The following is a 14,334-nucleotide window of genomic DNA, read 5'->3' on the forward strand; positions in this document are numbered from 1 at the left end:
CAAGGTTGGCTCGTCGTCAGGGTCACCTCCTATGTGAGTCAGGCAATGTTGCTCCTCTTGGATCAAGTGTTATGGATCTTGCTCTCATCTCTTCATATGATTTATAATGATGTCTTTGTCTTTGTTTGCTAATTTTGGTTGGGTATATGTGATGTTTTGTTTTAATTTAATAGCATATCATGTTAGTAGTATTAAATGTTTAGCAAGGTTATAAATGTTGTCTCTATTTTATAGTGTGTTGTATCAGCGCACTAGTAAGTCTGATTTGTGGTCTTTCTTGGATATTCAACTACCAAAAAAAAAAAAAAAAAAAAAAAAAAAAAAATAAATAAATTAAAAATAAAAAAATAAAAAAAATTATCATGTAAGTTGGGTGTCATGGAAAACATGTTTTCTAAGTACTCTCAGAAGTCAACAAAGTCCACTTTAAGGACATGATCATACAAGCTACATAACTTCCTTAAAGTGGACTTTGTTGACTTCTGAGAGTACTTAGCAAACATGTATATATATAAGTTGTTATATAATTTTTCAATGTTAGAGAATTTAATATAATTCAATTTAATTAAGGAAACAATTTATTTAAAATGAGAAAAAAATGATAAAATAATTTTACTTTTTCAAAATTAATAGATCTATTATGTAAAATAAATTCATATAATTAATTTTATTTTTTTTAATTAAAAAATATATGGGCTTTACCCAAAGGATCTGAACCTTGAATCTCATTGTTTATTTAATACTTCATATTGTAATACTACATAATACTTTATATAATATATCTATATAGAAGATATGATGATGATTATAATTAATAACCACTCTAGATCCATCTTAATTTAAGATCCATCAAGCACAAGGATCAAATTCCTCAAGGTGCAAACCTATTTTTTAAGTGAAAAACTTGAGGAAATGTTTGCATGTCAAGGGATTTGATTCTTCTAGACACTTGATAGATCTAGACTTAAAATTGATTCTCTCTCTCTCTCTCTCTCTCTCTCTCTCTCTCTCTCTATATATATATATATATATATATATAATTCATACATTAATTTAATTTAATTTATATATAATTTGATTACTCAAAATGTTTAAATAACATAACATAAGAGTGCATTACAACATCTATTCTATATTGGGTTGGAGAGCGTCTCTCAGCCCAATAATAATAATTTAATGTTAAAACTATAGTTAATTGATTCTTACTCATTTGTTGATAATGCCTATAGAGGTGGATTTGAACTAGTGACTTCTTACAAGGACAAACATATTCTCAACTATTAAATCCACTATAAGGAAAGACATGTTCTCAACTATCACACTCATTACCATTGTTCTTAATGATGATTAACTATACATTGTAACTGATAGATGAAATGACTTTCTTGGTCGGAATTAAGCAAATACAATTTCTAGCAAAATTGTGATTTCTTGTTGTGTAAAATACATTTTTGAATGCATGAACGGATTCAACACCCTCAAAAAAACCTCTAAGGCACTTAAAATTTGTAGATTATACAACTTATGATTTTTAAAAATCTTTATCAAATTTTGGACAAAATTGACCCAACATAATCTCACAAAAATAACCACGAGACTATGCTTAATATATCTATATCAAAGAAACCATTTAAAACAACATTTATAAAGAAAAATAAATAAATAAATAAATGATAAATAATTATCCAGCTTATAAAATTTTATTTTTAATGTTGATTCACATGTATTTCTATTTTTTATTTTTCCATGAATGAACCATTCTTATTTTTATACCTATATTGTAATGCGTTCATGATCAAATTGCTTTGGCCTCTCAAATTTTTGAAAAAATCTATAAAGTTGATTAAAGTTTTTCAAAATTATAACATTAAATAAAATATTTTGAAAATTAAAAAAATATTTTTGGTTAATCACATATGAGAAGTTTTGTCAACACTTTTGGAACCATCTAGTGTGGTGGAAAAAATCTATAAAGTTGATTAAAGTTTTTCAAAATTATAACATTAAATAAAATATTTTGAAAATTAAAAAAATATTTTTGGTTAATCACATATGAGAAGTTTTGTCAACACTTTTGGAAACATCTAATGTGGTTCATCGTCAAGACAAGATGGAGAGGTAGATCTTGACACTTGAATAAATAGAAAGCAATTTAAAGCCCCTTAATGTTTTAATTTTAATTTTTTTTCTTATTAATCAATACATTAGATATTACTAATTTCATGAAATTTCAAATATAATGATGAGGAAAAATATATTTTTAAAAATTAAAATTTAAAAAATAATATAATAGCACCAAGTGTCTATGCCATTAATTAACACTGTCACCAATAATCAATTAACACTCATCCATCCAATCAATTAATGAGTACTTATCAATTAGTGAGTAGTTCAGTATTGTAAATAGGAAAATCCTATTTCCACCACTATAGGATCATTAATGCGCGGCTACATGCGCCGGAGATAGACGTTTATAACACGCCCAGGGGTAACACGCCGTTTTTTATTTTTATTATCTAGTCATCTCTGGCTATCTCCGGCGCATGTAGCCGTGCATTAATGATCCTATAGTGGTGGAAATAGGATTTTCCTTGTAAATATTTATATTAGTTATATCTGTTAAAATTAATAAATTGTTTTTAAATTTATTATCACTCAATGCTCCATGTGTAATATATCATAATACATATTTTATATATATATATATATATATTCTTTATTAATAACTTTTATCTAGACAATTACTTGATTAATTTTTGGGATTCAAATGTGCACTGTATTTGGTTTCAAAAATATTTTATTAAGCGAAACAATAAACATATTCAACCTAGGTCATTATTGGGGCCAACTATTCATCATTGAGGTCATTATTGTGGCCAACTACTCATCATTGATCTCGTCAGACTGGTTTTTATTAAATTTTGTAAATGAATATATTTTAATTTCGACTTACGTAACAAATCATTAAAATCAAATTATTTAACACATATATCTATAATAACATTATTATATATTAATATTAATATTATATTTCATATAAATGTTTTGATTCGACATTTATCAAAATAATGTCATCATTGAGGTCATTATTATGGCGAACTGCTCATCATTGATCTCGTCAAACTGGTTCTTATTAGATTTTGTAAATAAATATATTTTAATTCCGACTGGGTAACAAATCATTAAAATCAAATTATTTAACATATATCCATAATAACATCATATATTTATATTAATATTAATATCATATTTCATATAAATGTTTTGATTCGACATAATCAAAATAATGTCATCATTGTGGCGAACTACTCATTATTGATCTCGTCAAACTGGTTTTTATTAAATTTTGTAAATAAATATCTTTTACTTTCGACTTGGGTAACAAATCATTAAAATCAAATTATTTAACACATATTCATAATAACATTATTATATATTAATATTAATATTATATTTCATATAAATGTTTTGATTCGACATAATCAAAATAATGTTCTAATTTTGGTGGGGAAAATCTGTTAATGAAATAAATAAATAAATAATAATTATTAATTATTAATTATTAATTATTAATGAGTTCTTAATATTTTATATATAATGTATAATTTAAAAATCATAAATTGTTATTACATAATAAATATGTAATAAGTTTAAATATATCATATTTTAATTATTTTATAAAAATCAAATATTTTTTTCTAATAGATAAACAAATTTAAAAATAACCAAAATTTAAATGTTTTCAAAGAAATCAATCATATAAAAATAACCAAAGTTTAAATGTTTTCAAAGAAATCAATCATATGATAGTTTAATGAAAGTTTCATTTGTCTTAAATATAATTGTCGACATAATATAACAATTTATTTATACCCGGTAAAACTATATATGACAAAGACTAATTAAAATAGTCCCAAGGGTTAGTCTAGTAAATGTCCCAAGGGTTAGCTCAGTTGGTCGAGTTCACCTTGCTAAGTACCTAGGGAGGTCATGGGTCAAATCTCCTCAAAGCCTTTCAGCTTAGTCGGTGATTCTTCATTGTTATGAGGGTTTTTCATGTAATTCTTTGTTATTATGAGGGCTTCATTGTTATGAGGGTTTTTCATGTAATTCTTTGTTATTATGAGGGTTTTTCAAATAACATTATTTATACTGATGAAAGTGTGTTTCATGATAGCTGGTAATTCTTCATTGTTATGAGGTTTTTTCATGTAATTCTTCATTGTTATGAGGGTTTTTCAAATAACATTATTTATATTTATGAAAGTGTGTTTCATGATATCGCATATGTCTATATCATTTCAATCAATTATTTGGATAAATTATCATTGGGGTTACAATTGGCATGGTTCACACCAACAACAATCCTTAACGATTTCAAATGGATAACCTTTTCCCGACAAAGTGTCTTAATATAACAACTTCTCAGCATGCAAATTTTCATGACAAAGTTTCTTAACATAACAACAACTTGTCATGACAAAGTGTCTTAACATAACAACCGTGTCTTAACATAACAACTTCTCAGCATGCAAATTTTCACGACAAAGTTTCTTAACATAACAACTTGTCACGACAAAGTGTCTTAACATAACAACTTCTCAGGTCCATGAGCATGCAACTAACCCACACGATTTCAAACAGATTGTCTTAACATAACAACTTCTCAGGTCGTTGAGCATGCAAGTGACACACACAATTTCAAAAAACATAACATTATTTATATTGATGAAAGTGTGTTTCATGATAATGCATATGTCTATATAATTTCAATCAATTATTTGGATAACTTATCATTGGGGTTACAATTGGCATGGTTCACACCAACACCAATCCTTAACGACTTCAAATGGATAACCTTTTCACGACAAAGTGTCTTAACATAACAACTTCTCAGCATGCAAATTTTCACGACAAAGTGTCTTAACATAAAAACTTCTCAGATCGATGAGCATGCAAGTGACCCACACGATTAACATAACAACTTCTCAGGTCGATGAGCATGCAAGTGACCCACACAATTTCAAACAACATAACAACTTCTCAAGTCCATGAGCATGCAAGTGACCCACACAATTTCAAACAAATAACTTTTTCACGACAAAGTGCCTTAACCTAACAACTTGTCAAGACAAAGTGTCTTAAAATAACAACTTCTCAGGTCCATGAGTATGCAAGTGACCCACACAATTTCAAACAGATAACCTTTTCAGGACAAAATGTCTTAACATAACAACTTGTCAGGTAAATAAACATGCAAATGAGCATTTTAATTAACTCAATGTTCAAAGCTTTTTAATATTATACTACCTTCTAATTATTTTTAATATTATACTACCTTCTAATTATTCCCAAAAAAATTAATGTTAATTACTTTTTACATAAAAAAAATTAGTATTAATTACTTTTTACATAAACACAAGTATTAAGCAACGATGCTGTGTGTTATATTTATTTAATTTGTAATGAGATAAGATGAATGATAGCTTATAATATTTTAAATTTCAGTTTTGTATCTGTATGTATATTTTTAATTTTGCGATAGGAAAATTTTGTCTCGTATGTTGATTTCTGTAAATTAACATGGACAATAGCATGTAATGTTTGATTTTTAATTGTGTATTTGCAAGTCTATTTTGAATTTTGCAGTAGGTTGACTTTTGGATATCGCAATTAAGTCGGGTGGGTTTCGCTTTCACATGAAGATGAAATGAAGGAAGCTTTTTCTATTGTTAAGTGGGTTGTTTTTTTTTTAAATTGTATGGTTGGTTATGTATTCTTTTTAATTTTAAGATTAATTTTTTTAGATTATGGGTTTTTATTTTTTCTGAGTTTGGTAAATTTCGAGTTAAGATAAATTTGGATTTAATGTGTTTAGTAATCTAGCAAGCAGCTAGTTAGAGTATGCTATGGCAGGCAGGATCAGTGAATATAGATTGTCAAAACATGCCAAAAGCTAAAATAACTATTTTACCTCAAATTTATTTTAATTATTTTTAAATATATATTTTTTTATATAAAAATACTATTAAAAAAGCCATAAGTTGTTAAAATATGAAGCCCAAAAACTCCCAATGATAAATTGACTATTTTATCTCAAATTTAATTTAATTATTTTATTTTTCAAATTTCTTTTAAATTTTTTTAATATAATTTCATCACATCAAAATATTTACAAAACATAAAAACATGAAATTATAACATCTTTTTTAATATATATTAAGCCTTGTCCACCTAATAAAACACTAAACTTCATACAAATTAATTTTTTTTATTTCTCATAAATAAATTAGTATATAAAAGTATCGATTCTTATTCCCACACTTGAACCCTTTCCATTATACTTTGAACTTAAAACCCTAAATAAACTAACTATTCTATATATATATAAAACTCCCACCTTTAAACCCGTTTCATAAAACTTGAATTAAAACCCTAAATAAATAAATTGTTTTATATCAAATTAATATATATATATATATATATTTTGAAAAAAATGTGAATTTTATAATTATATATATACACTGTTTATCGCGTGTGTATATATATTTATATATATGCATGTTACATAGAATTTTTCGGTCAAGCGAAGCGAAGCGTAGGGAACTGGACAGAGATACGTTCCAGGTTAGTTCTCGGTTCTATCAAATGAGAGCCAAATAATGTAAGGATCTCAAACATCTTTACTTTCTCAAATCGAGTGCGTTATCTTTCCCCCTTTCCAAGTTTCGGGCCGTCTTTTGCTACGAGAATCGGAGAATGGCCACAAATCATGTGTTCGATCTGTGAATTTTGGCCTGACATCGAATTCACGGTAAAATTTTAACTTGAATTCGACGAATGGAGAGCTTTTCTATTCGGATTTTTGTCAAAATTTGCACTCAAACTTCAGTTTTTGAGATGAAATTGGCCAAGGCGCTTTAGGTTGTTAAATATCGCTAAAGATTTCCGAAAGATTCTCGATATGTCAGTTAACGTGCTTAGATCTCTCGTATTTTCCTTTTGCGATACTCCCGATTTGTTTTCTCAACAGCTTGCCTTACTTTTAGAAGACTTTGTGGCCTTGGCTTTTGAGTTGAACCTTTACCAATTTTTCAATGATTTCTAATTTCGAGGATTTAGTCTCCTGTTTTGAAATTGAAGGCTCTGGTTTCGCTATTATTGAGTTTGTTTCGTCTTTGGATGAAGCTTAGATGCCGTTGACTGTAAATTGCTAGGCTTCAGAAATTTCTCTCTTAGGGTCGAAAATCACGAATAGTCTTGCTTCATTTTCGCATCGTTTTCTGAATTCTTTGATCCAGCTCAAAATTATTCTGAAGTTTTTGCGATTCTCATGACTAGTTTCGCTGTTACATTCACTACAGCTGGAGATTTGGTCGTCATCTATTTTTAAATTTGCCAGGCTCACCAAAAATGGAGTTGTCTACGGAGGTTGAGGATTTGCGTGGACCGTCAAAAACGCTTAAAATGTCTAAATTTGAGTAAAAAAATTTCAAAATTTTCTGTAAAGCATTCATATTTTTGATAGTGGAAATAGATTCAGCACCATCAAAATTTTTTAGGGCATCTAAAAACTTGATTGTAATTTGGATTCACAAAAATCTCTACTAGATTTTATCAAAATAAAGTAAAAATTTCCATAAATTTCAAAGCAAAAAAACAATTTAGTTAGACAACAAACACAAAAATGTGTTTGAAAATAACTTTTTTTCACAGATTTAGATTAAGAGAAGTCTACACAGACAGAGGAATTGACCGAACCACCACTTTTGATAGGAAAAATGTCCTCGTCGCCTGAGCTTCCATGTTTAATTTCACTTGTTCTGTAAAGGGTCGACAAAGATGCGATCTTTAATAAATTGCGCATTGTGTTGTGCAGTAGGAAAAAGATTTTCTGAAGAAAGTTTGGAAGCAAGGCCGGAGTCATGGCGAGAAATCAGCTGGAACTGTTAATTGCCTTGGACCTGGCGAAAACACAATGGTACCACTTTAGTGCAATCGTTATTGCAGGGATGGGCTTCTTCACGGATGCCTATGACTTGTTCTGCATCTCCACCGTCACCAAGCTCCTTGGAAGGATTTATTACTTCGATAACAACGGTCCGGGTATCCTACCTGCGAATGTCACGGCTGCGGTGAACGGAGTGGCCTTGTGCGGAACACTTGCCGGTCAACTTTTCTTTGGTCGGCTGGGTGACAAAATGGGACGAAAGAAAGTCTATGGAATAACGCTCATGCTCATGGTCGTTGCCTCCATAGCATCAGGTCTTCCTTTCAGTAGAACGCCGAAAGCCGTAATGACAACGCTCTGCTTTTTCAGATTCTGGCTGGGCTTCGGCATCGGCGGAGATTATCCTTTATCCGCCACTATTATGTCGGAGTATGCCAACAAGAAAACCCGAGGGGCCTTCATCGCGGCGGTGTTTGCTATGCAAGGCTTCGGGATTCTCGCCGGCGGTGCCGTGGCCATTATCGTCTCAGCAGCATTCGGACGTGGATACAAGGACAATCCTGGAGGTAGTACCACCCATGAAGCCGATTTTGTATGGCGGATCATTCTTATGGTGGGGGCCATTCCAGCTGCGTTGACATACTATTGGCGAAGCAGAATGCCCGAAACAGCTCGATACACCGCGCTCATAGAACAAAACGAGAAAAGAGCTGCGGCTGACATGTCCAGGGTTCTTCATGTTGAAATCCTGGTAGACCCACAGAATGTTGAAGAGATTCGACGGAATGAGCCGAGGTTCAGTTTATTTTCCAAAGAGTTCGCAAGGCGACACGGGTGGCATTTACTGGGAACTACAAGCACATGGTTTCTGTTTGACATCGCGTTCTACAGCCAAAATCTATTCCAAAAGGACATCTTCACATCTGTGGGATGGCTTCCCCCACCTCAGTCAATGAACGCAATAGAAGAAGTTTATCGAATAGCAAGAGCGCAGTCGATTATTGCACTGTGCTCGACAGTCCCAGGTTACTGGTTCACGGTCGCTTTCGTCGACCACATCGGAAGAAAAGCAATTCAGGTAATGGGATTCTTTTTCATGACTGTCTTCATGTTCGCGCTTGCTATTCCATACTACCACTGGCGAGGAACTAAATGTGGCAGCGGATTCTGCGGCGGCAATCACATAGCCTTTCTCCTGCTCTACGCCTTCACCTTCTTCTTCTCAAACTTTGGTCCAAACGCCACCACTTTCATCGTGCCGGCGGAAATCTTCCCGGCAAGAATTCGTTCAACATGCCACGGTATATCGGCTGCAGCAGGTAAAGCAGGAGCCTTAATCGGAGCCTTAGGTTTTGTCTTTGCCGCTGAGAGCACTCATATAGTTGAAGTCGACAAAGGCTACCACACGGGTATTGGCATAAAGAATACTCTGATGATCTTAGGAGTAACAAATGCTCTGGGTTTGCTTTGCACGTTCCTGATCCCTGAAACAAACGGAAAATCCTTGGAAGAGCTCTCCCGTGAGAACGAGGAAGAGGAGTCCACAGGAGTCCTCAGAAACGTCGCACCAATGAAATAGCTGGAAACACTCAATTTACAGGTACTAAGTTGTACGGATTTACTTTGCTCGTGTATAGCCCTCCGCAATACTAAGAATTTTTTTACTGAACAAATATTGGATGCGTATTTTAGGCTTCGAGTGTCCTAATTTTTCCATTCCATCCCATGTATAATATCTATTACGTGATCAATGTCGGAAGTTAAATTGTGAGTGTTTCATTTCTTTCCATCTGTAAAGCGCACAAATAGTTTCATGTGCAGAATTATTAAGCTGATCTGATGTTTCAGGTTTGTTGTTTGGAATTCAAAATCTTCCACACAATATTAATTTCGCCATTCTATATTTGTGACGAAATTTGTGTATTAGTCTTTACTTGCCCCTCAGGTTTATTTAGCCTCGACGCATCCTATTCAATTTTAACTCATTTATAGTTATCAATTTTAATTTATAATTTGTTTTTACCAATTTTCTATTGAAAAATTATGTTTATATTTTGAAATAATTATTTTATCTAAGTCTTTGGAGTATATCTTAAAATTGTTTCTATTCCTAGCAGCTGGTTTTTCTAGAATTTAAGGAAATAAGTGAACGTGCAAAAACCTAAACTCTGTCTCTTGTGAATCACTAACGGGTAATTAAAGGTGCCTTGATTTTTTTTTGAATAATAGTGATGAGTCAACCTGCATTTGTAGATAGCAAATAGATCACTGTGATGAGTTAATAGTGATAGTCAACCTGCATTGAGAGATAGAAAACCAATGATACTTGTCCTATTTAACAACTAATTTGACAACTAAACTATGATATGCTCTCTCACTATAATAAAGAAAATATTCTATAGGGCATTCTCCAGTGGTCTCGACCACCATCAAGAATGCATGGGCAACCGAAATTTTAAATTTAACCGCTGCAAACCAAATTTTCAAAAATTTCTACTAAATTTTGTTCTAAACTAATTTGTTAGCTCTTTAAACTACACCATTTTACAATTATATTTACTTTTTATTATTTATTAAATTGTTCCAAACATAATTTATTAAGAAACAAATATATTTATTTTTTAATAATATTTAATATATATTAACTATTTGTTTAAAATTAATTTCCAAATTAATAATCTCTTAAAATAAGGGGAAGATACTCCAAATTTCAAATCTCCATAATACTTTGTAATAAATTTAATTATTAAGATGACATCATGCCACACATTTGCTTGTGAAAATTTTTTTGAGTCATTTTTCGTTCCATTTTAATTATTTTCTTCCATCATTTTTATTTTCTTGAAATTGCAAATTAGTTTGTTACATACATAAGAGTACAACTTCCGCCATCATTTTTATTTTCAGTCTATGTTTATATTTCAAACAAAAGTGAACATGAATTTTATTTAAAAGTTAGATTGCGATGGATAATTTATTTTTTTTTGACCAAATGTGATGTGTTATTTATATTTTTTTAATTACAATATAATGAGTAGAATGAGTTGTATTTAAAAGCTACATTGTAATGGATAATTTATCTTTTTACAAAATGTGACTAGTTATTTATATTTCTTAATTACAATAAGTTGTATTTAAAAGTTACATTGTAATGGATAATTTATCTTTTTACAAAATGTGACTAGTTACTAGTTATTTATATTTCTTAATTAGTAATTCTATGAGTTAATATCATGAGTTTTTGAATTTTCGAGAAAGATTAAAAAGCCATTGCTCATTCTATCGCAGCCTATTTAAGACCTTAATGTAACGATTTAAATATAATGCAACTGGTGGAAGATAGCACATGGAAGTTGTGTAAACCTACCACAGTGACTAACTACAGTTCTCACAACTTCACAGAACTTCACCGTATTTGGTTGTTAACTTCTTGTTGAGGGGGTAATGGATTGAGTGATCGGAAGATAAGATATTTGCTTTATATAAGTCGGAACATACTTTTCTAGACAATTTATAGAGCTCGAGTTGTACATCGTTATAGGCGTTTTCGGATGTCTTACAAACACCAATTGTGTTAAACAAAGAACCTCAGATTTCATCTTTCATTAAAAAGAAATAAGGTTTTATGGATTTCTCTATCTTGCTCTTCTCTTTCTGTGTTTTTTACCAACCGGGTTTGCCCCAAACTAATTTTTTCCTTAAGTTTTAATTGATTGGGATGAAAAAAACCATGGGGATGAAAATGTGAAAGAGGGGCTATTGTTGAAAAATTGTTTTAGAAAAGGTAATAAAAGTGAAACATATGATTTTGAATGAGAAATTTTATTGGGGATCACCATGATATGAAGTTTTTGTGAAGTGTGTGGTTTGAGGTTAAAATCCCCCCAAAACCTTTTGAATCATGTATGATGGTGCACATGGGTTCACCTATGGTTTAGTAGTGGACAATTACTATTTCTTCTAAGCACAAAAAAAATAAAGTGAAATACATGAGACAAATCTCATTCTAAGGATGCGTTGTAAAAACACTGCAAAATTGTTGATCTTTGAAGCTATAGAAAAAAAATGGCATCAAAGTTGGCAAAAAGTATGTCATAATGCAAGATTCAAAATTATGAAGAAAAAAGCCTTATTGGATAACTCCCAATCTAAAACTTTGAAAATCCAATCAAACATGTGATGATTTAAATGGCAGAGGAAAAAGGGAATAGTTGTTGGTCAACCTTTAATTTATTCACTTTTCACTCTTTGACTTTGCATCACTATTAAAAGGAGGACTTATCATTGTATAGTTTGAGTAGATCTAATAGTTAAGAGTGTCTATTTCATTTTTTTAAAGGTTATAGGTTCAAATGCATAATAGAGTATGTTTGTAGGTTCAAAGTGAGTCGCTGCCACTATAACCACTAGGTAGGTTAGTGCCAAGTTAGCACCTAATAGGTAAATTGACTTAGCAAAGGTTGAGATGTCCTTGGTAGTGGGGGAGCCCATCCTTCTCAATTTATCACAATAGGTCAACATGTCTTTTTACAGGAATTAAACTTAGGTGGACGGGAGAAGAAACTATGCTCCCAACCCCTTGAGCTAGAATTCCTCTATAAACTTTAGTAATCAGATCACTGTGTGTAGGTGGATTCTTTGTCCCACAACTATGAGGTCTCATATGTAAATTCTGTGGAGGTCGGTTCCTTGCCCCACAAACAAGGAAGTTTCATGTATCAATTTAATAAAGCAAGTGGATCCCTTTATCTCATTCACTTAACTATAACTTTAAAATTCGATTATTATTATAATTATCATATTATTTTGTTTTATATATATATATATATATGTGTGTGTGTGTGTGTGCGTGTTGTTGTTGTTGTTTTAAATTTTTAGTTATATGATTGAATATGAGCTAAAGAGCTCACAAGTTACATGATTGATTTAATTAAAAAAAAAAAATTGAATGAAAAAAATATGCTAAAGTAATTGAAGATGATTTCAATTGTCCATGATTGATGGTTGTTCTATGTAAGTTGACCACCATGAAACCATTAAATTATTACGAATAAACAACAAACTTACTTTATTATATGTGTGGAAGGCAAAATATATTGTATTTGTCAAAATAATCTTTTGACTTTTAATTAATTTGTTTCCATAAAAACAAAATTTCTAAAATTTTATTATAGTTATAAAAAATTGAAATATTAAACTAAACATTTATGAATTATAAAAATAATTTCAATATATAGAAAATTTATATTCCAATTTATTATTGACTAAAGACATTGTGATGACTATTATTATAAAGTTTAAAATTCATTAGTAATAAATAGAAATATATTAAAATTAAAATTTATTCTCAAATAATTGCCTATTCATAAATAAAATAAATATATATGAGGTAACTATGTATATATATATATAAAAGAGATTATACTAATTAAAATTTGAAAAACTAAATTATGAAATGAAGATATCAATCAATGTCATTTAACCTAGTCTCAATATTCGTATATGTATTCTTTGTGCAGATAAAATATGGACATATTAAACATTGTACTCATGGTTTAAGTTCATTGAGTCTTAATATTCGTATATGTATTCTATGTGCAGATAAAATATGGACATATTAAACATTGTACTGATTGTTTAAGTTCATTGTATAAAGCTTTAGCGCAATCAACACGGTTTAAGTTCATTGTACAAAGCCTATATGTATTTTTTGTGCCCATAAAATATGGGCATATTAAACATTGTACTCACGGTTTAAGTTCATTGTATAAAGCTTTAGGGTAAAAACACTTTTAAGGCTTTAGAGTATTCTCAAATTCCAAAGAAGCAATAAAGAACATTCCAATTATAATGATTAACGACTTTTAAGAATAAAGATTGCTATAAGAGTGATTTTTTTGGTTAATTTAACTTTAATATTTATTATATTTTTTTTGGCTGAAGTTACTAGATGTTTTTTTCAAATTGATAATTAATTATTTTTTATTTTTTATAATAGTTTTATTTTAAATAAAGAAAATAAAAAAGGTCGTGGAGGCGGCGTAGTGGTAAGGTCGACCTCGTTATGACAGACCGGTCTTGTGTTCGATCCCGAGCAAGGTTGGTGCTCGTCGTGCGAAAAGGTAACCGAACCGTGGCCAAGCCCACTACCTTTTTAAAGGTCGTGGAGGCGGCGTAGTGGTAAGGTCGACCTCGTTATGACGGACCGGTCTTGTGTTCGATCCCGAGCAAGGTTGGTGCTCGTCGTGCGAAAAGGTAGCCGAACCGTGGCCAAGCCCACTACCTTTTTAAAATGAAAAACAATGCAAGAGGACTTTGGAGGATAACTAGTGTAATGTGGACTTGGCCCTAACCCGCGCGCTCTGCTCCCCGCGGCCTCTGCT

General features: G+C 30.8%; 1 protein-coding gene across 1 annotated transcript; it reads left to right on the forward strand.

Moving 5' to 3' along the window:
• The first annotated feature begins 7,761 nt into the window (after positions 1-7,761).
• Positions 7,762-9,743, forward strand: LOC149147764 (low affinity inorganic phosphate transporter 1-like). Its single transcript, XM_089446163.1, has one exon. It carries the CDS (start codon positions 7,926-7,928, stop codon positions 9,528-9,530), a length of 1,605 nt encoding a protein of 534 aa, XP_089302289.1. The 5' UTR covers positions 7,762-7,925; the 3' UTR covers positions 9,531-9,743.
• The last annotated feature ends 4,591 nt before the right edge of the window (positions 9,744-14,334 follow it).

The sequence above is a fragment of the Pinus tabuliformis genome, chromosome 9, assembly GCF_031772625.1.
Source record: "Pinus tabuliformis cultivar Carrire ecotype Pingquan chromosome 9, CPIR1, whole genome shotgun sequence".
In the NCBI taxonomy this organism is placed as follows: Eukaryota; Viridiplantae; Streptophyta; class Pinopsida; order Pinales; family Pinaceae; genus Pinus; species Pinus tabuliformis.